The sequence below is a fragment of the Molossus molossus genome, unplaced genomic scaffold (genome assembly GCF_014108415.1).
Source record: "Molossus molossus isolate mMolMol1 unplaced genomic scaffold, mMolMol1.p scaffold_m16_p_14, whole genome shotgun sequence".
In the NCBI taxonomy this organism is placed as follows: domain Eukaryota; kingdom Metazoa; phylum Chordata; class Mammalia; order Chiroptera; family Molossidae; genus Molossus; species Molossus molossus.
Genome location: NW_023425349.1, coordinates 9,802,375 through 9,827,421, shown reverse-complemented (window position 1 = coordinate 9,827,421; position 25,047 = coordinate 9,802,375). Strand labels below are relative to the sequence as shown.

Below are 25,047 nucleotides of genomic sequence, written 5' to 3'. Positions count from 1 at the left end.
AAGATAAAGTTATAAAATGCAGGTGGCACAACAGGTGCTCAATAAATGGAAATTCTATCCCTTATTTTTAATTATGCTTAAACACAGTTAAGAACTTGGAAATCACAGATCTCTCTTTCTAACACACCATAGGAACAGTAAAAGACTAAAAGAAAAATTATATGCCCAGTATCAAAGAGTCAAATACAATGACAGATAAAATAGGTTTCTCTAAACATCAGCTGCCTCAATTCTAAATAGTCTGGAGATGTAAGGAGAGCCAGTTAACATCATGCTCAATGGTGAAAAACAAAGCTTTCCATGAAGATCAGGATCAAGGCACTCTTAACATTTCTATTCAACATAGTACTGGAAGTCCTATCAGGGCAACTAGACAAGAAAAAGAAATAAAAGGCATCTAAAAATCAGAAAGGAAGAAGTAAAATTATCTCTGTTCATAAATGACATTATCTTATAGGTAGAAAACCCTAAAGATTACACCAAAAAATTGTTAGAACTAATAAAAGAATTCAGCAAAGTTGCAGGATACAAAATCAACATACAAAAATCAGTTTTGCCCTGGCCGGTTTGGTTCAGCAGTTAAGAGCATCAGCCCAGGGACCAAAGAGAAACAGGTTTGGTTCCAGTCAGGGGCACGTACCTTAGTTGTGGTTTGGTCTCCAGCACTGGTCGGGGTTGTGTGGGAGGCAGCCAGTCGATGTGTCTCTCTCTTATCGATGTTTCTCTCTCTCATCGATGTTTCTCTCTCTCTCTCCCCCTCCCTCCCTCCCACTCTATCTGAAGATAAATAGAAAAAATATATCCTTAGGTGAGGATTTAAAAAAAAAAATCATTTTTACACTAATAATAAATTTTCCAAAAGGAAATTAAGAAAACAATCTCATTTACAATATTATCAAAGAATAAAATACTCAGGAATAACTTTAACTAAGGAGGTGAAAGAAAGTAAAAACATAAATTAAAAGACATCCAGCCCTGGCCAGTTTGGCTCAGCAGTAGAGTGTCGGCCTGCGGGCCAATGAGTCGTGGGTTGGATTCTGGCTAAGAGCACGTACCTTAGTCGCGGTTTGTCCCTGGCGGCCCTGGTCTGGTTGTGCAGGAGGCAACCAGTCAATGTGTCCCTCTCATGTCGACGTTTCTTTTTTTCCCCCTCCCCTTCTCTCCCTCTCCCTCCACTCTATCTGAAGATAAACACAAAAATATCCTTGGATAAAGATAAAAAAAATAAATAATAATAATAATAAAACAACATACTGTGTTCATAGGTTGAAAGGCTTTCTATTGTTAAAATGCCCATGCTACCCAAAGTGCTCTATAGATTCCATGTAATTCCTTTCAAAATCCCAATGGTGCCCTGGCTGGTTTGGCTCAGTGGTTAGAGCATTGGCCTGTGGTCCTGAGAGACCCAGGTTCAGTTCCCGTTAAGGGTATATACCTTGGTTGCAGTTTGTCCCCGGCCCTGGTTGGGTTGTGCGGGTGGCAGCCACTCGATGTGTCCCTTTCACGTCGATGTTTCTCTCTCTCTCTCTCTCCCCCTTCCTCTCTATCTGAACAACAAAAATAGAAAAATGTCCTCAGGCGAGGATAAAAAAAAAATCCCAATGGTATTTTTTGCAGAAAGAGAAAAAATAATCTTAAAATTCTTATGGAAGCAGAAAGAATACCAAACAGCCAAAACAATCCTGAGAAAAAACAACGTAGCTAGAGGTCTTACAGTTCTCTATTTCAAAACATATTGCAAAGCTATAGTAGTTAAAACAGTATGATACTGGCTTAAAGACAGATATATAGATTAAGGGAACAGAGCAGAGAGCCCCCAAATAAATCCATGCATACATAGTCAAAAGATCTCTGCAAAGATGCCAAGACTACACAATGGGGAAAGGACAGTCTCTTCAAAAAGTGGTGTTAGGTAAACTGTATATCCATAAGCAAAAGAATGAAATTAGAATCTCATCCTACACAAAAAACAACTCAGCATGGACTAAATACTTAAATGTAAGACCTAAAAATATAAAACTTCTAAAACACACAAGGAAAAGTTTCTTGACATTGGCCGTGGTGATAATTTTTTTTTTTTTTTTTTTTAATTTTAGAGAAAGAAGGTGGGGAGAGGGAGAGAGACAGAGAGAAAAATCGATTTGTTGTTCCATTTATTAATTCACTGGGTGATTCCTGTAGGTGCCCTGATCGGGGATCAAACCACAACTTTGACATATGGGTTTGACACTCTAACCAACTGAACTACCCTGCCAGGGCTTGTGATTTGTTCAATATGACACTAAAAGCACAAGCAAAAAATAAATAAAAAATAGGCAAATGGGATTACATCAAACTAATATACTTCAGCAAAGCAAAGGAAGCAATCAATAAAGTGAACAGTCTACCGACAGAATGACAGAAAATATTTGCAAACCATATATCTGATAAAGGGTTAATATCCAAAATACATAGGGAATTCCTACAACTCAACAGCAGAAAAAAGAAAAAAAATCAACTTGATTTTATTATTTTTTAATTTTTATTTTTTTATCCTCACCCGAGGACATTTTTTCATTTTTTGTTCAGATAGAGTGGGAAGGAGAGAGAGAGAGAGAGAGAGAGAGAGAGAAATATCGACGTGAAAGGTACACATCGAGTGGCTGCCACCCGCACAACCCAACCAGGGCCAGGGACAAACTGCAACTGAGATACGTGCCCTTAGCGGGAACTGAACCCAGGTGTCTCTGAACTGCAGGCCGATGCTCTAACTGCTGAGCCAAACTGGCCAGGGCAAAATCAACCTAATTTTAAAATGGTCAAAGGAACCCTGGCCGGTTTGGTTCAGTGGGTAGAGCATCAGCCCCCAAACCAATGGGCTGTGGGTTCAATCCTCAGTCAAAGGCATGTACCTGGGTTGCAGGTTTGATCCCTGGTCCCTGCAACCAATCAATGTGTCTCCCTCACATAGATGTTTCTCTCTCTCCCTTTCTCTCTATCTAAAAATCAATGGAAAAATATCCTCGGGTGAGGATTAAAAACAACAAAAATACAATGAGATATCACTCCATACCTATTAAGATAGCCATTATCAGAAAGAAACAAGAAAAAAAGAAAAAACCTAAAGAATAAATGCTGGAGAAAATGTGGAAAATTGGAATCTATGTGCATTGCAGGGTGGGAATAAAAAATGGTGTGGCCACTATGGAAAATGGTGCAGAGGTTTCTCAAAAAAATTAAAAATAGCACTACCATATGACCCAGAAATCCCAGTAGCAGATGAGAGGATCAAAGTGAGCAGCTACAGGAGCATCTGGAACCCTGGGTTTCCAGGATGGATCACAAAGAGTGAGGCCTAGAACTCACCTGGACTGGCCCAATGCTCTTATTCCGGCCTCCAGGCATGCCATCTTCTCTGATTGCTGGAAGGGAACATAAGCAAAAGTCAGAACCATGTCCACAGAAGTCTAGGTACAAAAAGAGAACTTTGGCCAAAACACAAGGTAGTACCAGGTGAAGATAAGCTTACAACGCAGGTCTTTCTGGCCTCAAAGCAAATACTCATTCCAGGTTACCTCATAGGCAGCAGATACTTTGGGGCCCCCAAGGTACTGGATCCACACTGTATACATTCAATATGCTCAACCAAAGTGAGTGCATTATTAATAGCCCCATAGCTACAAATATCCCATCAGGATGATGCATCTGAGGAGTTTAGTAAATTCAAGGAGACGAATATTCTTTTTTTTTTTTTAAACTATTTTTTCTTTATTGATTTTAGAGAGAGAGGAAGGGAGAGGGAGAGATAGATAGAACACTGATTGGCTGCCTCCTGCATGTCCCACAATGGGGATTTGGCCCACAACCTGGGCGTGTGCCCTGACCAGGAATTGAACCAGAGAACTCTTGGGTGCATGGGTTGACGCTCAACCACTGAACCACACTGGCTGGGCTTTAAATATTTTTATTTCTAGTCTAAGTTTGAGTCTAATTTGTTGAATGAGAAAAAAGGTTTTTTCTGTTTTGCTTTTAAAAAATTAATCAGAGTATTGACTTCTCTCCTTCCTCCCTACAAAGGCATAGTTCCCTTGCCATTGATTTTCCACTCAGGTGATTCAACAAAAGTAAGAAGCTACTTAGCATTTTGTAACTGTAACAAGCATCCTTCAAATAGTACCAACCTCATTAAGAATTACAACTACTGCCTGGCCGGTGTGGCTCAGTGGTTGAGTGCCGACCCCATGCACCAAGAGGTCACTGGTTCAATTCCTGGTCAGAGCACATGCCCAGGTTGTGGGCCCGATCCCCAGTGTGGAGCATGCAGGAGGCAGTCAACTGATGTTTATATTTTATATCTCTCTCACCCTCTCTCTTCCTCTCTTTTTAAAGTCCATAAAAAAAAAAAAAAGTTACAACTATTGCCCTGGCTGGTTTGGCTCAGCGAACAGAGTGTCGGCCTGTGGACCAAGGAGTCGTGGGCTCAATTCTGGTCAAGGGCACACACCTCGGTTGCAGTTTGGTCCCAGCCCGGGTTGGGGTCGTGCAGGAGGCAACCAATAGATATGTCTCTCTCACCTTGACGTTTCTCTCTCTTTCTCTCTCTCCCTCCCTCTCTATCTAAAGATAAATGAAAAAATATCCTCGGGTGAGGATTAAAAAAAAAAAGAATTACAACTACTAATACTATTACCTTCATTGTTTATGGAGCACTTAGTATTGGGGCACAGAGAAAAAACCCCTGATTTGCGATTATAGAAAGGCTCTGGTGTCTGGTAAAGCTTCCTAGAAAAGACAACGTCTGAGTTGAATTTTACGGATGAGCAGGGTTTATGCAGGCAGGAAAAGGGTCTCCAGACTGAGTGAACAACGCACAGAAAAGCTGCAAGTTGAAAATAAGCATGGAGTGCTCTTTCTGGGAATTTCCAAGTGGTTCAGTCTGGCTGAAGCATGTGTGTGTGCATACAGTAGTAAAAGATTAGGCTAGAGCCCTGGCTGGTTTGGCTCTGTGATTAGAGTGACAGCCACCAGACCAAAGGGTCGCAGGTTCAATTCCAGTCAAGGGCACGTACCTGAGTTGTAGGTTTGATCCCCGGCCCTGGTCAAGGTCGTGCAAGATTAACAACAACAACAACAAAAGATGAAGCTGGAGAGGCCAAATGAGGCTAGATCACAGAGAGCCTTGAATGCCAGGCAGAGAATATGCACTTTAGCAAAGGAACCTGAGGATAATGATAGACTGCAGGAGAGGAATGAGGTCAAGCTGGCATTTTTGAAATATCTGTGGAGGGTGGTTTGGAAGGAGTAAGAGGATAAATTAATGGCATCACATGAGAGCAAGCTTTGCTATAATATAGCTACTTGAAAGAAAATTACCATGAAGAATACAGAAAGTCCTTGGATCAGGGTTAGTTGCCTCAAAAGGTAAGGACTCCAAGTATAACACTCAGTTCCTGTAGTAACTGAAAAATGGACAGGAGTTCATTTTCCTTAAAGCAGGCATTATTCTTTTTTTTTTTGGTATGTGCCCCTAGCGGGAACCAAACCCGGGACTTTCTGGTCTGCAGACCGATGCTCCAATTGCTGAGCCAAACCGGTCATGGCAGCTGGCATTATTCTTGGTCTCCTTAGATTATACACTTCAGAATTAGACAAGTTTGGGTCTAATCCTGTTTTCTGCTTCATCTGTGTAATTACAGTCAAGTTTCTTCACATCTCTGAATATATAAAACTTCAGAATAAACAAAATTTACTGAAGAATAAAGAGGGGCTACTGGAACCTGTCTTACGGGGGTAGTGTAAGGATTATATATAAAACATACAGCTAAAGCACCAAGCATAGACCCTGGCTTATAAAGTAGGTACTCAGTAACTAATCCTTCCCTCTCCCCAGCCTCTTTCTCCAAACTCAGGAGTTAAAAAAAAACCACTCTCAACTTTAGAGGCACCTTAGTACCTTCATCTGTGAAATGGAGGCAGCATAGTCTACTTTACTGCTGTGCATTTGGACACAGCCTGTGAAGCATGCCTGACTGTCTGACAGTTCTCTTTCAACTCCAATTTCAAGTTCTAAAAATCCTTAAAATTCCTTCTCTGCTGTTCCAGGGTCAATGACAGTTTTCAGGCACTTCTATTTCCAATACTGACATCTCACATGTCTTTGTTTCAGCTCACAGATACAGAACAAAGATCACTGGCAGATAGAACACTAAATCTAATTCTCTTGTAGTCTCTCACGGTCTTGTCAACATGCTTTCTTCTTAGTTTAAAGGGCCACAAACCTTAAAGATTTGCATCTAGGCAATTTCTTTTTATTTTTTTAATCCTCACCCGAGGACATTTTCGATATTTTGTTCAGATAGAGTGGGAGAGAGAGAGAGAGAAACATCAACGTGAAAGGGACATATCGAGTGGTCGCCACCCCCACGACCCAACCAGGGCCGGGGACAAACTGCAACTGTGGTACGTGCCCTTAGCGGGAACCGAACCCAGGTCTCCCTGGACCGCAGGTCGATGCTCTAACCGCTGAGCCAAACCAGCCAGGGCTCTAGGCAATTTCTTGTTCTGATATTTAAAAGTTCATGTTGTCCCTCAACCCCATCCATAAATCCACAAGGAAAGTATCAGTATCACTCCCAATGAACAGATGAATCTAAGGCTCAGAGAAATGAAGTATTTTGCTTAAGGTAGCAGAAACTAAACAGCAGGATCAAGGTTGGATTCCAGATTTCTTTCCACTACTAGTATTTCCTATAGTGTGTGCATCCCACTGGAGAGACATAATTTTAGGTAGTGCGTAAACCCTTAATTATACATTTATCTCAACATGCATTAAAAAATACTGATTTTCACCCCGCTGGAGTGACTCGGTTAAGCGTTGTCCTGGGCACCAAAAGGCTGCCAGTTCAATTTCCAGCCAGGGTACACACCTGGGTTGGAGTTCGATCCCCCCAGTCAGGACACTTAAAGAAGGCAATTAACTGATGTTTCTCTCTCTCTCTCTCTAAGTATGTCTTCAGGTGAGAATTAAAAAAATATATACATACACACACACACACTGATTTTTCTATTCACAAGGTGATAAAAAATTCCCTTCAAAAGTTAATTTTGGTTTCTTTAAAAAAGCTAATTTCAAGAAAATATAAAGTAAGTAATCCTGGTTTCATCAGAGATGGTAAAATCTGTCAAGATGGCGTGGAAATGCCTGAAGTAGAGGAAACTACAGTGTGTCACAGTGCCTCTGTTAAAACAAAAACGTGGATCATACTTAACACCTAAAATGCACTCACAAGTTACCACATTTGATCCTGAAAACAATGCTGGAAGGTGTACATTATTATTCTGAAGCTCTGAGAGGTAAAGGGACTTGTTCAGGCTTACTCAGGCAACAGCTGACAGAGCTGAGATTTCAATTTGGGTCTTCTGATTCTAAAGCTGTGCTTGTTCCATAATGCTACACTGGGCTAAGAGCAAGTATTTCAGCAGGGCTGAGAGTCTTTCTGGTAGTAAACTGATTAAAAAGAAACAAACACAGAGGTTAAGAGCATCAGCCCTCAGACCGATGAGTTGCGGGTTTGATTCTGGCCAAGGACACGTACCTGAGATGCAGGTTTGATTCCCAGCCCTGGTGGAGGTAACCAATGGACGTGTCTCTCTTACATCGATGTTTGTTTCTCTCTCTCTCTCTCCCCCCTCCCCCTCCCTCCCGCTCTCTCTCCCTCCCTTCCACCGTCTAAAAAAAAAAAAAATCAATGGAAAAATATCCTCAGGTGAGGATCAACAACAAAAATAAAAAATAAAAACAAACAAACAAAGGGCTTTTGGGTATAAGATCACAGGAATGGTTCTGCTGCACCTTTTGTCTAAACTGAAGAGAGTTGTCCTGGCCGGTTTGGCTCAGCAGTTGGAGCGTCGGCCTGAGGTCCAGAGAGACCCGGGTTCAGTTCCCACTAAGGACATGTACCTCGGATGCAGTTTGTCCCCGGCCCTGGTTGGGTCGTGCAGGTGGCAACCACTCAATGTGTCCCTTTCATGTCGATGTTTCTCTCTCTCTCTCTCCCTCCCCACTCTATCTGAACAAAAAATGAAAAAATGTCCTCAGGTGAGGATAAAAAAATAAATAAACTGAAGAGAGTAGCAAAGGCTATGGTTCTCCTATCTGCTCAGAAGAAGCACAGATACTTTTTCTGCTCTGGAACATGTATACCTACCATTCCTCCCTCACTTAGGCTTGGAAAGCCAACCAAATCCAGAAACCAGAAACATGAGTGAGATACAAAGCTAACTACATCAAAGCCCTGCTCGAAAACTACTGCTGACTCCCTTTGGTTTATAGGCTAATTCCAAGCTCTCTAGCTTTGCATTTAAGACCCTCTGTGATCTGGTTCCTCTGGGGTTCCCCATCCTCATCTCTTGCCACAAATGTTATACTATACCTACAGAGAACTGTTTGTTAGTCCCTGAATATGCCATGGTGTTTTATGTACAAGTTGTGCCCCGACTCAGAAAGAAACTTTATACCGGAAAAACCCAGCAACACCACCTTACCCAAGTGATTCAAGTTAACACAACAAATAATTGAAGAAGCTTATACCATGTGCTCTTGATATAATGCACTGAAAGGACACAACATTACTTTTGTGGAATTCTTGCCAGAAATGCATAACTTGAATCTCATCATAAAGAGACTGACAAACCCAGTTGAGGGATATTCTACAAAATAATCACTTGTTTTCTTCAAAATTAACAATGTTATTAAAGACCAAAAAAAGAGACATAAAAACTAAATGTAATGTGTTGGCTCCTAAATTGGAAAACATAAATTGCTATAAATGACATTGGATAATTGGTCAAATTTTAATAAGGTTTGCTAATTAGATAATAAAATTATGTCATGTTGAATTTCTGATTTTGATAATAGTACTATGGTTATGTTCAAAGCAAACCCCTTTTGATGTCTGTAACTTACTCCCAAATAACTCTCTTCCTCTCTCTATCTCTAAGAAGAGAAGGGGGAGCCATTTTTTAAAAGCGCTCTAAGTTTGTAAGGAACTTACATTCTTTCTATTCCTTCACGATTCTGTTCTTTGAGATTTCTCAGTGCTCCCTTTTTATCTGGTAAAGTGATAGGGAAATGCCACAGAATCACTACCTCACAATGTATTCTACCAACACAAACCTCCTCCAAGAAGCTTTCCTTAACCTTGTTTAAACTAGTTAAACTAGACAATTATGAGACAACAAAGGTAAGGGAATTTTTTAAACTTTTTTTTTTTTGTTAATCCTCACCTAAGGATATTTTTCCATTGATCTTCTAGATAGAGTGCAAGGAAGAGAGGAGAGAGACAGAAAAATCGATGTGAGAGAGAGACACATTGATTGGTTGCCTCCCAAACAACCCCAATTGGGCTGGCAGATCGAACCTGCAACTGAGGTACATGCCCTTGACTGGGAATCAAACCTGTGACCCTTTGGTTTGCAGGCTGACACTTTAACCGCTGAGCCAAACCAGCCAGGCAACAGTTATTTTTAAAATTTTGAGGTAAGTTTAGACTTACAAAGAGAATTACCATATACTTTACTCCCAGCTTCCCCTTGTGTTAACATCTTATATAACCAGAGATTATTCATCAAAATTAAGAAATGAACTTGGTATAATATTATTAACTAAGTATAGACTTTATTCAGTTTTCCCCAGTTGCACTGATGTCTTTTTTCTGTTCTAGAATTCAACCCAGTGTGCCACATTGCATGGAGTTGTCATGTCTTCATAGTCTCCTCCAGCCTGTGACAGGTTCTTAGTCTCTCCTTGTCTTTTGTGACCTTGACATTTTTGGAGACCGTTTTGTAGAATGTAAGTTATTTTAAAGAATGTCTCTGAATTTGAACTTTTCTGTTTTCTCAAGATTAGATTGGGAATGAATCTATCCTTATGTGTGTGTTTATTTATGTGTGTGTATATGTATGAGTGTGCTCGCGCATGCATCTATCTATCTATCTATCTATCTATCTCAGGGGGGAACATGATGTCAGTGTAAACACACTGGTGATGTTAACCTTGACTGCTTGGCTAAAGTGGTATCTAAAAATTCTCTATAAAAACTTACTATTTTTCTCTTTGTAATTATTAAATATTTTGAGATTATGCAAACATTATTTCCTTTTAAACTTATGCTTTCTTTATTTCAGCATGTATCAGTGGATCTTGTTGGCAGCTGTTAAAACTGTGGTCTTTTTTTTTTGGTCAGATAGAGTGGGAGGGGGAGAGACAGAGAAAAACATCGACGTGAAAGGGACACATCAAGTGGTTGCCACCCGCACGATCCAACCAGGGCTGGGGACAAACTGCAACTGAGATACATGCCCTTAGCGGGAACCAAAACCGGGTCTCTCTGGACCGCAGGTCGACACTCTAACTGCTGAGCAAAACTGGCCAGGGCTTACTGTGGTCTTTTAATGCTAATTTTCGATTTCCCTCATTCCTTCATTTCCTTTTTCTTAAATATATAGCACTTTCGTCTCTTTTTATTATTATTATTGATTGATTTTTAGAGAAAGTGAAAGGGGGAGAGAGAGAGAGAAAGAAAACCAGTGATTTGTTGTTCCACTTATTTATGCATTCATTGATTGATTCTTGTATGTGTTCTGACAGGGGATCAAACCAGCAACCTTGGAGTATTGGGACAATACTGTAATCAACTGAGCTACCTGGCCAGGGCCTATCCAGAATCATCTTACATTTTCTGCCTCAGTCCTAGAATCAATCAGTTCTCCAAAGAGTTCCTAAATATGTTAGATGCTATAGGGGTGTCACTGCTTCTTGCCCCTTTCAATGGACAGAGGTAGTAAATATATATATGTATATCAACTCATGCATCTATACACGTATCTATCTACTTTTTTTATCCATCTATCTAAACATGAGTTCATATCGATACCTCTGATTCCAGTATGACACCAGAGGTTTCATTCTGTCCTTGCCCCTTCGTGATTTATCACTTCTTTGTCTGATGTGAGAAACCTGACTCTCATTATCTACAATATATTTACTTGTTTGTTCAACCTTAGTATCCAAATAAAGTAAGGGCGAATTCTGAACCCATAACCTGGAGAGAAACAAATTTACAAACTAGGTGCTTTGTTGGTATTACAGTTCTTTTTGTCTTCAGCCTTACAGTATATAGTCAAAACACTGTTTTTTTTTAAGGTCTGCTCTTTTCTTCCCATTCCCTTCAGTGTGGCTATGTGATTTATTTGCATCAGTTAGATTCATTTGTCAAACAAAGTCTGCATTCCATCTTTCCCTCCCATATGCAGGTTACTTTAAAAATATATATACACACACACACACACACACACACACAGTAAAAGTTGTGGTATAATTCTATAGGTTTTGACAAATGTGTAAAATTATGTGTCTATGCAGGACAGTTCCATTACCCCAAAATATTTCAATGGCGACTTTAATTTTAATTCCACTTTCCCACACCAACCAGGAGGTGGCAGGGTTTCGCTCTTAGAGGCAGCCTTCACCAGGTAGCTGAATCTTGCCTGCTCTCTATGCAAGTGGGCCTTGGCAGGCAGCTCCCCGTCCCTCACATCCCTTTTATCATCTTCTGGCTATGGTTAGAAAGGTTAAGAGGTTAAGCTTCTTCCCTAAAATAGGTGAGTTTGGCTGGAAGCCTCAGAATCTCACACGAACTGAATAAGCAGGATGATGCATCTGAGTGGTCAAGAAGGCAACCCAAATATACTTTGATAAAATCTTCACAGTGAAATAAACACACACACACACACACACACACACACACACACACACACACACAAAATTCAGTGAGGGCAGCAAAGGGAGATTTAAAACAAACAACAAACTAGAGACCAACAGCAAATCAGATGAAGGTGGGCAGATGATCACAGACTCTCTCTTCAAGACATTTCTTTTTTTTTTATATGAGTGGCTGGTGTGGATGTAAAAAGGGATTCCATGGAAAGTAACCTTACAAGTGATTGGACCATAAATTCCTAACTGGAAAGGTCATTGTGGGTAGTCACATCCCAAGCATATCACTTCTTTAGTAAAAGGTTTATCTCTTTGCCTTAAGCAAGCCCTATCCACGGTTTCTGTGTATCTAGGTTACCACACTTTTGAAATAAACCACCCTCAAAACAGCACATAATCTTAACTACCCTGTAATTTAATCCAAATGACAACCCTTAAGACAGCACATAATCTTTACTTCCCTGTAACCTTCCTTACATTCCCTTCTCAATCTCAAAATGTGTAAAAGAAAAAGCAAACTGCTATTCTCCGAAGCATTTATCTCAGTCTGTTGAAATCTTGCTTCCAGGTGTTTCCGCTTTTTTGGCTCAAATACATTTCTATGAAAATTCTCTACAGGTTTGAACATTCTTAAGTTGACACCAACACTAACCTTCCAACTGGAGCAAATCATTTTACCTCCCTAAGTTGCATCTATAAACTGAGGGTAATAGGTAGTAATAGGGTGGTTATATGTATGAGATAATGCATAGAAAGTGCCTAAGAGTTTCTGGTACACATAGTGCTTATAAATATTAGTATTATAAATAAATTATAAGTGATCTAAATTTATCTCAATGACCTTCTATAGTTCTCTTATCTTTTTTTTAATAATGGGCAAACTGTCAAAAGATTCTTCTTATCCCATACACAATAAAAAAGAGTCTGGATGGATGCCTGCACTCATTGCTACAAACCAATTTGAATAATTCACTAAATCTGACTAACCCCCATCCCTGCACACCACTACTATGAACCCCTAATATCTTGCTAGATATTTTATATACATTGTCACATTAAACTTCTACAGAACTCTGAACAGTAAGTATTATCATACCATTTTAAAGGTAAGATAACTGAGCACTGGAGCTATAAAACAAACTGCCCAAGGTCACAGAGCTAGTCTGTCAGCAACCTCTGCCTCCAGAGCCTCCATTCTTCCACTGCACTGCACAGCACTACTCTCCACCATCCATGAAAACATCCTACAGTTGAGACTCTGGTCCTCTTCTTCTGTATTCAAGTTCCCTTTGGGTGATTTCTACTCACTAACAAAATTTTACCACCTCTATGCCAACAATTCCACAAACTTCTACTTGCAAGCAGGACTCTTACCTCAGTTCCAATCCTATATATCCAACTTCCTTGGTGGACATCTGTATGTATCCTTCTTGAGTACAGTAAACTCAGCATTACCAAGGCCAACATATTGTCCCACCCTACTATTTTTTTTTCTTTATTGATTTTTAGAGAGAGAGAAAGGGAGAGGGAGAGAGAGACAGAAACATCAATGACAGAGGACATCGACTGGCCTCCTCCATGGCCCCCACTGGGGGTTTGGCCCACAACCTGGGCATGTGCCCTGATTGGGAATCGAACCAGCAACCTCTTGGTGCATGGGTCGATGATTAACCAATGAGCCACACTGGCCGGGTGCCCCACCCTACTTTTTTTTTTAAATTCTCACCCAGGACATTTTTGCATTTATCTTCAGATAAAGCGGGGGGAATGGGGGGGGGAGGAGAGACACATTTATGTGAGAGAGACACAATGAGTGGCTGCCACCCACATGATCCCAACCGGGGCCGAGTACATACTGCAACCGAGGTACGTGGCCTTAGCGGGAATGGAACCCGGGACCCTCTGGTCCGTGAGCCACCGCTCTAACTGCTGAGTCAAACTGGCCAGGGCCTACTCTACTTTTTTAGCCTGACTTTTTTCCCTGGTAGGGTCAGTACTATTAGTCTAAATCTTCAACTTCAATTTCTGGTACTGCCAAAAGACAGTATGTCATCAGCTCCTATCAGGTGAGCTTCTCCCACATCTCCCCACCTTGTGCCATTACTTTCTCCCCTCCTTCAAATCCTTCACACCTTTCTTTGTACTCTCAAAAAACTTTCTAGGTGGCTTTTCTGCTTCCCCTACCCCAATCCATTCTTCAAAGCTGTCCTCTGGGTAAATCTTAGAATACCTGTTTATGTCATCTCAGGCTAATGGCTCTTAGAAAGCTTCCCAATAAATCCCAAATTCTTCACCAATATGAATGCAGATTCCTGAGCATGCCTAGCCTCTGAGTGTGCCATGATTCTAACAAACAAAATGATATCACATTCAGGACCTACTGCCTTCTTCTTATCTTTTCACCCAAAATCCCCACTTCCTGTCATCATGCCTGAGAGAACTAGTAGAGTGTATTAATCCCAATTAGGACTTGATAGTTAACTGGGGTCTTGGCACATGGAGCTTTTGCATTCATTCTCACAGAATCCTTAACATCTCACCAGTCTTTCCCCCCATGTAGTCTGGGAGGTCCCTGTAGGCAGGAACTGTCCCAGATTCATTTGTGGGTTATGAGTACAAAGTACAAGGCCTGGCATATCGTGCAGGCTTGGGAAGTGAGTAACTCCAAGGGTTAAGAGCTGACACTAAAGGTAAAGTGATGGGTGAAGAGTGGTGGGTAGTAGAGCCACAAGCACCACTCACCTTTCCGGTTCATCCCCATCTGGAGGCATTTGAGCAGACGGCAGTACTGGCACCTATTCCTCTGTTTCCGAGACATGACACAGTTCTTATCACGGCTGCACCGATATACCCGCTTGTTGCAAATGCTCCGCTTGAAAAACCCTTTGCAGCCCTCACAGGAGATGATTCCATAGTGCAAGCCTGTGGCTCGGTCCCCACAAATGAGACAGGTTCGTTGTTCGGCCCGATCATCTGGAACAGAAACTGAATATATTCAAGTTAGAATACAGTGGGAATAATGGCTTTAAGCCTGCAGTACTAAAACAAACCCTGCTCTGGGTAGATCAAGAACATCACCTTCACCCTGGCCCTGGTTTTGCTCAGAGATTACAGCATTGGCCCAAGGACCAAAGGGTCGCAGGTTTGATCCCTGGTCAAGGGCATGTACCTGGGTTTTAGGTTCGATCCCTGGCCTTGGTCAGGGTGTATGTGGGAGGCAACCAATCAATGTGTCTCTCTCACACTGATGTTTCTCTCTCTCTCTCCCCCTACTCCCTTCCACTCTAGAAAAAAATCAATGGAAAAAATATCCTCAGGTGAGAATTAACAAAAACAAAAATAATTTTTAAAAAAGACCACCACCCTCTCCCAGGATAACTGGCAAACGGGGCATCTTCAGAACTCTTGTCCTAGGAACAGACCCCTACATCTACCTGCAGATACCACAAATACAGCATACCAGAAAAAATAACTAGTGCTCCTCTCCCTGGATTCATCATCACTTAGTCCAGCATCCAAGTCAGAAACCTGGGAGATATCCTTGACTGCCCTGACTCCTCCATCTCCCTTAGCTTCCTCACTCATGGCTCATCACTTTTACCCATACAAAGGTGGTAAGGATTACTGAAATTGTATATAAGTGCCCAGCACATGGTATGTACTCAATAAATGATTATTGTAATTGTTAACAAGTTTAGAAGCTTTAACCATGCCCAGCTAAGCCAGCCAGCCAGCCAGCCAGCCAGCCAGCCATCCAACAGATACATACTGAGCAACTCTCTAGCACCATTGTAAGGTATATAACAGTGAATTAAAGTCCCTTGTGAATTTTACATTCTGGCAGAATATCTACTCTGTGTCCATGCTCTCTGTCCTAGGTACTGCGTATTCAGATCCCCATAGTTAAGGAACTCATTGCCTAACAACAAACAAGTTAGTCAAAGAGGAGATTCAGGCTGGAATATAGCTCTTCACTTCCTCTTCCCTCAAGTTCCGCTTACTCAGGACCAAGTAACTGCCAAAGAACATGCATATGACAAAAAAGTGCCCTGGTAAACTGAGATGTCAGACCTTGCTAGCAGGTTTAAGAAATCTCCAGGAAAGGTTTTGATCAGAAGCCAAGGTAGGAAACCAAAGATCTGAACCCCTGTTTAGTAACAGGCAAGGTATAATGGCACACAGCCCTTAGAATTATTTTTTAAACTTTATTTACAAACACTGAAATTTGAATTTCTTTTGACTTTTACATCTCACAAAATATTATTTTGTTTCCCCCAAGCATTAAAAAATGTAAAAACCTGCCCTGGCCGGTTTGGCTCAGCGGTTGGAGCGTCGGCCTGCGGTCCTGATAGACCCGGGTTCGGTTCCTGCTGGGGGCGCGTACCTCGGTTGCAGTTTGTCCCCGGCCCTGGTTGGTCGTGCGGGTGGCAACCACTCGATGTGTCCCTTTCACGTCGATGTTTCTCTCTCTCTCTCTCCTCTCTCTCTCTCCCTCTCCTCTACCTGAACAAAAAAAAAAAAATGTAAAAACCTTCACGAGTTGTACAGAAACAGAGTCTGCCAGCCTCTGCTCTAGGTGTTTCTGATACATATATATATTTAAAGATATTATTTTTTATAGAAGTTTTAGGTTCACAGCAAAATTAGAGAAAGATTACTTGAGAAAAAATAAATTACTGTTGTTCTAGCCACCCAGTTTGTGGTAAATTTTTAATAGCAGCACAAGAAACTAATATACAATGTTTTTTTCCATATAGAAAAACAGACATATAAAGGCTCTTGCCCAAAGTCATAAAATAAATAGCAGGTATGCAGAGAGAAGCAGATATATGAGACCACACAGTTAGGGAAACAGACAAAGATAAATATGTAAATGAACAACTTAAAGCAAAATGGCCTTAATGGTGCCTGGCTAGAAAGCACATATGGATTTCAGTATCTCCTATTCTTGAAAAGGACTTGAAACACGTTATGTTTGCATTCATTATCTCACCTGTACTAGGCCAAGACCAGGATTATTCTTATAGATACGGCAAAGACTATTCGTTGAGTACCAACCATGTATCATGTAATGTTCAAAAAGATTTTACATGTGCTGTCTTATTTCTTCATCACAGTAACTGTGAGAGGCATCACTATCCCCACATTACAGAAACAAGAATCTTTATTAGAAAGTGCCTTAAAAATTCCTTGTACAGCCCAGTAGTTGAGCGTCAACCCAAGCACCAAGAGGTCACCAGTTTGATTCCCAGTCAGGGCACTTGCCCAGGTTATGGGCCAAATCACCAGTTGGGGGCATGCAGGAGGCAGCCATTCAATGTTCTCTCTCATTGATGTTTCTATCTCTCCCTTTCCCTTCCTCTCTCTAAAAATCAATAAAGAAAAGAAAAACTATCTTGTATAAACCTTTACCTGAACTCTCTCTACAATTCAGGGTGGGGCAAAAGTAGGTTTACAGTTGTTTGTATGGAAAACAATACAATAATGAATAAATAATACAAGAATAAACTGTTTCACCCTGGACAGTTTTGCTCAGTGGTTAGAGCATTAGAAGAATCACATGTTCAATCCCCAGCCCCTGTTGGGTCCTGAGGGAGGTGACCAATGGATGTGTCTCTCTCCCATAGATGCTTCTCTCTCTATCACCCCCTCTATCTAAAAACCAATGGAAAAATATCCTTGGGTGAGTACAGTCGTCCCTTGCCACTTCGCACTTTGATGGTCGCAGCTTCACTCTATCGTGGTTTTTTCAAATACTATACTATACAATTCTGTATTTGAAAAAACCACGATAGAGTGAAGCCAGGTCGAAGCGCAGGGTGGCAAGGGACAACTATATAAAAATAAAGAATCCTACTTCACGGAAATTCATTTATTGCGGTAGAGTCTGGAACTGATTAACTGTGATAAACGAGAGCCAACTGTATTAAGAAAATACTACTGCTACTACTTAAAAGAATAATCTGTTTTGCTACTCACAACTGTAAACTTACTTTTGCCCCACCCTGTATGTAAGAGTCATGATCTGCCCACAATTTTGTTTCTGTAAAATGTTCTAAAGGAACTTGCTGAATAATAAAAAGGAGCTTTATTCCGTATAAATGTAGCCATATGTGAGCATTATTTTAAAAAAGGTGACCTGCTTGCCTTTGCTATGGTCTTCTAAACCTTAGGAACAATCTTTAGAATACTTTTTTTTTTATCCTCACCCAAGGACATTTTTGCATTTATCTTCAGATAGGGCAGGAGGGAGAGAGGGAGGAAGAGACAGAAACATCAGCGTGAGAGAGGCATATCAAGTGGTTGCCACCCACACGACCCCAATCAGGGCGGGGACAAACTGCAACCGAGATACATGCCCTTAGCAAGAACCGAACCCAGGACTCTCTGGTCCGCAGGTCAACACTCTAACCACTGAACCAAACTGGCCAGGGCTAGAATTCTTTGAAAATTAAATCGGCCCTGGCCAGTTTGCTCAGTGGTTGGAGCATCAGCCTGCGGACCAGAGTCCCGGGTTTGGTTCCCGCTAGGGGCACGTACCAAAAAAGAAAAATAAATCAATCAATCAGAAATTATTCTAATACAGGTAACAGGAATTATCATATTAAATTTCATCCCTTCAAATTTTAACACTCTGCCCTGGCCGGTTTGGCTCAGCGGTTAGAGCATCGGCCTACAGTCCAGAGAGACCCGGGTTCGGTTCCCACTAAGGGCACGTACCTCGGTTGCAGTTTGTCCCTGGCCCTGGTTGGGTCGTATGGGTGGCAGCCACTCGATCTGTCCCTTTCACATCAATGTTTCTCTGTCTCTCTCTTTCTTCCTCTCTCTCCCTCCCGTTCTTTCTGAACAAAAAATGAAAAAATGTCCTCGGGTGAGGATAAAAAAAAAAATTTTTAACACTCCTGCTGAGAGAGAGAAAGACAGATGCAGAACTTGGTTGGGTCTCTATGGGCACAATTTTTAGAGGCAGAAATGTCAAATTCAAAGGAAATAATGAAAACGATGAATAAAGCAGCTGATACAGTTGGCCAAGAAGATTAATAACAATCTCAACTAGGTACAGAACCCCAGCAACATCACCAGAGCATTACTGATATGCATCTGTTCAAAAGAATGGACATTACACCTCTACATTACTTAGCAGGAATAATAAGTAATTGAGAACAAAGATATTTATAAACAAATCTGGTCATCAATCTGACCAGAATTTTACAATACTTAAATTCGTTTTTAATAAAAGTAGAAGGACTCCTTAGTTATAATTAACCAAGATTATATTGCAGATTATCAATCAAAAGGATTATTAATAGCAACATCTGACAGCATGAATGCTACAGAGAAAATGCTCTTCATTGAATGAATGAAGAATAATTGAATAAAAAGGTATGTGCAAAGCTTTCCAAATTACAAGTCATAACTCATAGTATCATGATAAGTATTTCTGGAATAAAACAGAAAATGTCCAAGGTGCATCACATATAGTAAGGATAAAATATTGTGAAACCTTTCTTCCAATTAAGGTGTGTGCATTTGTGTGTCAGTATATACATGTGTGTGGTGGAGTACTGGATCACAATAAACTATGTATCACTGATTTGGTGGTTAAGACACAGCGGGTATAAATTCCAGCTCTGCCACTTCTTAGCTTGGTAACCATGGACATATGACTCAATTCTCTAAGTCTCACTATCAATTTATAAAATAGAAATAACATCAGTACTCACCTTACAAAGTTACTCAGGAATAAATGATATAGATATACAATGATAACAGCTAACACATACCTGGAGCTTATTATGTAACAAGCTTTGTTTTATATGTGTTATATATAATAATTCACTCATTCCTCATAACTCTAAACTTTATGAAGTGAATATGACTATTATCTCCATTTTGCACATAGAAAACCTAAGGTACACAAAGGTTAAGAAATAATCCCAACGTCCCTTAGCTAGTAGGCAGAGTCAGAATTCAAAGCAGACAATTTTGTACCAAAATCTGAGATCTTTCACACTATACTATACTGCTTAATATAATTCTTAATATATAGTAAATATACAATCAATGTTAGTTGTGCTACTGTTATTAAAGATAGGTTTCTGTAAGATTAGAACCTGATAAAACGTTACAACTTTATGAAATATTGTTTTTAAAAAAACCATCTTAAAAGCAATAAATAGTACTTTAATTTTTAAAAAGGCTTTGATAAAATTCAGTATTATTATTCAACACTTAGCAAACAGGAATAAGAAATAACTTGTTTAGTATGATTAAGGGTATCTAAAGAAACCTACACCATCTTCCAGTCAAGATGACGGCATAAATGCAGTATCACCTCTCTCCACAGCCACATCAAAATTACAACTAAACTACAGAATCACCATCATTCAAAACTGACTGAAATCAAGCTAAATGTAAGTCCTACAACTACAAATAAAGAAGCCACATGGAGATGGTAGGAGGGGTAGAGGCACAGACGGGCTGGTCCCATATCCACGTGTGGTGGATAAAAATCAAGAGGGACACCTCAGCTGTCAAGGTCCTCCCTGAAGAGTGAAGGGTCCCCATCCCACACCAGGCCCTCCAGCTCAGGGTCCCAGTATTAGGAAGAGAAGTGTTCTATGAATGTCTTGCTGTAAAGACCAGCAGGAATTGAGGAGGAGAGAGGCTGAGGCTGCTGAAGCCCCAGGCAGCTCCTCTTAAAGGGCCCGTGCACAGACTTACTCGGACTTGCTCCCTCTATGCTCCATTGTGAGGGAGGCAGCTTGAAAGGCACCAGAGACATACAGGGAAGAATTGAGGTATTTGGCATTAGGGCAAGAGCTGCAGAGGTGGAGGCCGTTGTTCCTTTGGTAAGCTCTTCCCCCACAGGGCAGGCAGATGGGCACAGGAGCTGGGACTCCAACAACCTAGTTCACACTGTTTGCCCCACATTGGTGATTCTATGAGGCCCTGCCCCATCCAACTTTCAGGCCCACCCAAGCTGTTTCCAGTGGCTTTACCATAGGAATGGGCTGGCTTGGATCCTGTTTCAGATTTTTCTAAATTCTCTCAAAAGAGCAGCATCTGGCCTCAGCAAGCTCCATACCTCTCACTATGTGGCCCCAGGCTCAGCACTAGGAGCAACCAGCTTGGTTCACAGCTTGGTTTTGCCTGGGAACCTCCAAGCCCAGCATAAGAAATGGCCATCTGCAGATCACTTTGTAACTTTTATGCCTGGTGGCCCTGGGTAGAACACAGGCTGGCGGTGGCTGACCTTGTCCCAGAGCCACCACACCCAGTGGAGAGCTTCAGAACACATTGAAGCACCACCACCCAACCACCTGCATAAGCAACACATTCAAGGATTGGATTCAATGGGTACCAGAGCCCTGATGAAGTAAGTCTTGCTCTGTGTCGTCGGCCCCTGCACAGCTGGTCCTCCAAGGTAGTCAGAGGTCAGTGAGCACAGCCAGTCCTTGCGGTTGATCAGCCTGAGTAAATTTTTCCCATTGACATGCCAACAGCAATCAAGACTCAATTACAACAGAAGGGTATGCAGTCCACACTAGGGGTGCACCTTGAGGGCCCAGCTGGGGTGATCAGGGAGGTTATGCCACTGGACCCTACAGAGACTCCTACTACAATAGGCCACCCTAGGAAGCCTAGGAGACACAGCAACTCTACCTAATACACAGAAACAAACACAGGAAGGCAGCCAAAATGAGGAGACAAAGAAACATGTCCCAAATGAAAGAACAGAACAAAACTCCAGGAAAAGGACTAAACAAAATGAAGATAAGCAATCTAAAAGATTTAGTGTTCAAAACACTGCTTATAAGTATGCTCAATGAACTTAGTGAGGGCCTCAAAAGCATAAAAATAGCCAGTCAGAAATGAAGGATGTACAGTCAGAAAAGAATAAGGCACTAATTGAAATAAAGAATAATTTACAGAGAATCAACAGCAGAGTTGGTAAAGCCAAGAAGCAAACCATCGATTTGGGAAAAAAACAAAACAAAAAAACACACACACTCAATCAGAACAGCAAAAGGAAAAAAGAATAAAAAATAAATAAGGATAGTATAAGGTGCTTCTAGGACAACTTCAAGCATACCAACATTTGCATCATGGGGGTATCAGAAGGAGAACAGAGCGAGAGCCAGAGCGAGAGCGAGAGCGCGCGCGCGCGCAAGTAATTGAAAACTTATTTGAAAAAATAATGATAGAAAAATTCCCAAACTTGGTAAAGGAAACAGGCATACAAGTTCAGGAAGTACAGAGAGTCCCAAACAAGATGAACCCAAAGAGGTCCTCACCAAGACACATCATCATCAAAATGCAAAAGGTTCAAGACAAAGAGAGAATCTTAAAAGCAGCAAAAGAAAGCAGTTAGTTACCAACAAGAGAGCTCCCACAAGACTGTCAGCTAATTTCTCAAAAGAAACTTTGCAGGCCAGAGAAAGTGGCAAGAAATATTTAAAGTGATGAAAAGCAAGAACCTACAACCAAGATTACTCTATCCTGCAAAGCTATCATTTAGAATCAATGAACATATAAAGAGTTTCCCAGACAAGAAAAAGCTAATGCAGTTCACCACCAAATCAGTATTATATGAAATGTTAAAGGGTCTCCTTGAAGAAAAAAGAAGATAAAAAAATATGAACAATAAAATGGCAATAAATACATACCTATTAACTACTGTATCTATAAACAAAATGAACAGGCAGAACAGAAACAGACTCATAGATACAGAGAACATTTTTCTGGTTGCCAGATGGGGGAATGGATGAAAAGGTGAAAGGATTAAGAAGTACAAATTGGTTGTTAGACTGACAAACCTCAAAGGGGGAAGCGGGAAGAGATAAACCAAAGAACTTATATGCATAACCAATGGACACAGACAACAGTGTGGGAAAAGGCAGATGGGGGGGAGCAGGAAGGAGGGGGGTCAATAGGGGGAAAAAGAGGGACATGTGTAATACATTCAACAATAAAGATAAGTTTTAAAAAAAAGTAAGAAAGAGCCCTGGTCGGTTTGGCTCAGCGATTAGAGCATCGGCCTGCGGTCCTGAGAGACTCCGGTTCAGTTCCCACTAAGGGCACGTACCTCGGTTGCAGTTTGTCCCTGGCCCTGGTTGGTCGTGTGGGTGGCAGCCACTCGATGTGTTCCTTTCACATCGATGTTTCTCTCTCTCTCTCTCTGTTCCTCTCTCTCCCTCCCACTCTACCTGAACAAAGAAGAGAAAAATGTCCTCAGGTGAGGATAAAAAAAAAAAAGTAAGAAAGAACCTATACCAAATATCACACTTAATGATAAAATGTTTTTAAAAAAGCTTTCCTTTTGATATTGGAAGTAAGACAAGGATGGTCGGTCCATTATCAACACCTTCATCTAACATTATACTGGAGGTTCTAGCCAGCAGAGTAAAATAAAAAATATACAAAAATTAAAACATTTTTATACTAGCCACAAACAAATGAATTTTATTATTTTATTTTTTTTATCCTCACCCAAAAACATTTTTTCTTTGTTCAGATAGTGTGGAGGGAGGGAGAGGAAGAGAGAGAGAGAGAGAGAGAAACATCGACATGAAAGGGACACATCGAGTGGCCGCCTCCCGTATGACCCAACCGAGGTACGTGCCCTTAGCGGGAACCGAACCTGGGCCTCTCTGGACTGCAGATCGACGCTCTAACTGCTGAGTCAAACCAGCCAGAGCCAAATGAATTTTAAAAGATACCATTTACTATAGCATCAAAAAAACAAAATAGCTAGGATGCAATCTAATAAAGACATATAATCCCTGGCCAGTTTGGCTCAGTGGTTAGCATGTTGGACTGCGGACCAAAGAGTCATTGGTTTGATTACCAGTCAAGGGCACATACTTCAGTTGCGGGTTCAATCCCCTGCCCTGATTGGGGTTGTGTGGGAGGCAATCAATCGATGTGTCTCTCTCTCACATGGTGCCTGCCTGCCTGTCTCTCTCCCTCTACTCTAAAAAAAAAAAAAAAAAATCAATTGAAAAGTATCCTTGGGTGAGGATTAACAAAAACAAACAAGACATATAAGATCTCTATGGATAAACTGTCATACACTTATTTTATATAAAATATTTCTAAGATAAACTGAGGACGACTAAATGCAATAAATGGAAAGACACACTATGCTCACAGATGGGAAGAGTTATTATATAAAGAAACAGATTCAGTAAAATCCCATTCAAATTCTCAAGTGTGTGTGTGTGTCTGACTTGATAAGCTCATTCTAAATTGTATATGGAAATGCAAAGGAACAACAATAGTACAGATATGTTAAAATAAGACTTGAGCCCTGGCCGGTATGGCTCAGTGGTTAAAGCATAGGCCCGCGGACAAGAGAGTCACAGGTTCAATTCCGGTCAAAGGCTTGTACCTTGGTTGCAGTTTGTCCCTGGCCCTGGTTGGGGTCATGGGGGCGGCAACGGGTTGATGTGTCCCTCCCACATTGATGTTTCTCTCTCCCTCCCTCCCACTCTATCTGAAGATAAACAGAAAAATATCCCTGGGTGAAGATTAAAAAACAAAACAAAACAAGACTTGATCTACCATGTATCAATATCCATTTTAAAGCAATGGTAATTAAAATCCATTTTGGCCAATTTGGCTCAGCAGTTGGAGCTTTGGCCTGAGGACCAGAGAGTCCCGGGTACAGTGTCCGCTAGGGGCACATACCAAAAAAAAAAAGATTTGCCCTGGCTGGTTTTGCTCAGCGGTTAGAGCGTCGGCCCGTGGACCAGAGAGACCCGGGTTCAGTTCCCACTAAAGGCACGTACCTCGGTTGCAGTTTGTCCCCGGCCCAGGTGGGGTTGTGTGGGTGGCAACCAGTCAATGTGTCTTTCTCACATCGATGTCTGTCTGTCTCTCTCTCTGTCTGTCTCTCTCTCTCTCTCTCTCTCTCTCTCTCTCTCCCTCCCTCTCCCCCCCTCTCCCTCCCGCTATATCTGAAGAGAAATGCAAAAATGTCCTCAGATGAGGATTAAAAAAAAAAAAATTTTTTTTTAAATACATTTATTAGCTCAAGGATAAACAAATAGACCAAAGGAACTGAATGAAGAACCATAGAACAAAATCATACATATATGAATATTTAATTTATGATAAAGGTGGCACTGCAAAGCAGTAAGAAAAAGACATATGGCCCTGGCCAGTTTGGCTCAGCGGTTAGAGCGTCGGCCTGCGGTCCGGAGAGACCCAGGTTCGGTTCCTGCTAAGGGCACGTACTTCGGTTGCAGTTTGTCCCCGGCCCTGGTTGGTCGTGCGGGTGGCAGCCG

The 25,047-nt window shown here is 41.2% G+C and overlaps 1 protein-coding gene across 3 annotated transcripts in view; it reads right to left on the bottom strand.

Moving 5' to 3' along the window:
- NR6A1 (nuclear receptor subfamily 6 group A member 1) overlaps positions 1-25,047 on the bottom strand; it is a 221,244-nt gene that overhangs the window by 18,867 nt on the left and 177,330 nt on the right. For 2 of the 3 annotated variants that reach the window (XM_036260979.1, XM_036260978.1), the window contains exons 3-4: positions 14,498-14,728; positions 3,346-3,401 (exon numbers count right to left, since the gene is read on the bottom strand). In XM_036260979.1, the coding sequence (XP_036116872.1) occupies positions 3,346-3,401; positions 14,498-14,728 (287 nt within the window). Of the gene's footprint in view, positions 1-3,345; positions 3,402-14,497; positions 14,741-25,047 lie in introns of all 3 variants that reach the window. The other variant, XM_036260977.1, reaches the window with a different exon arrangement.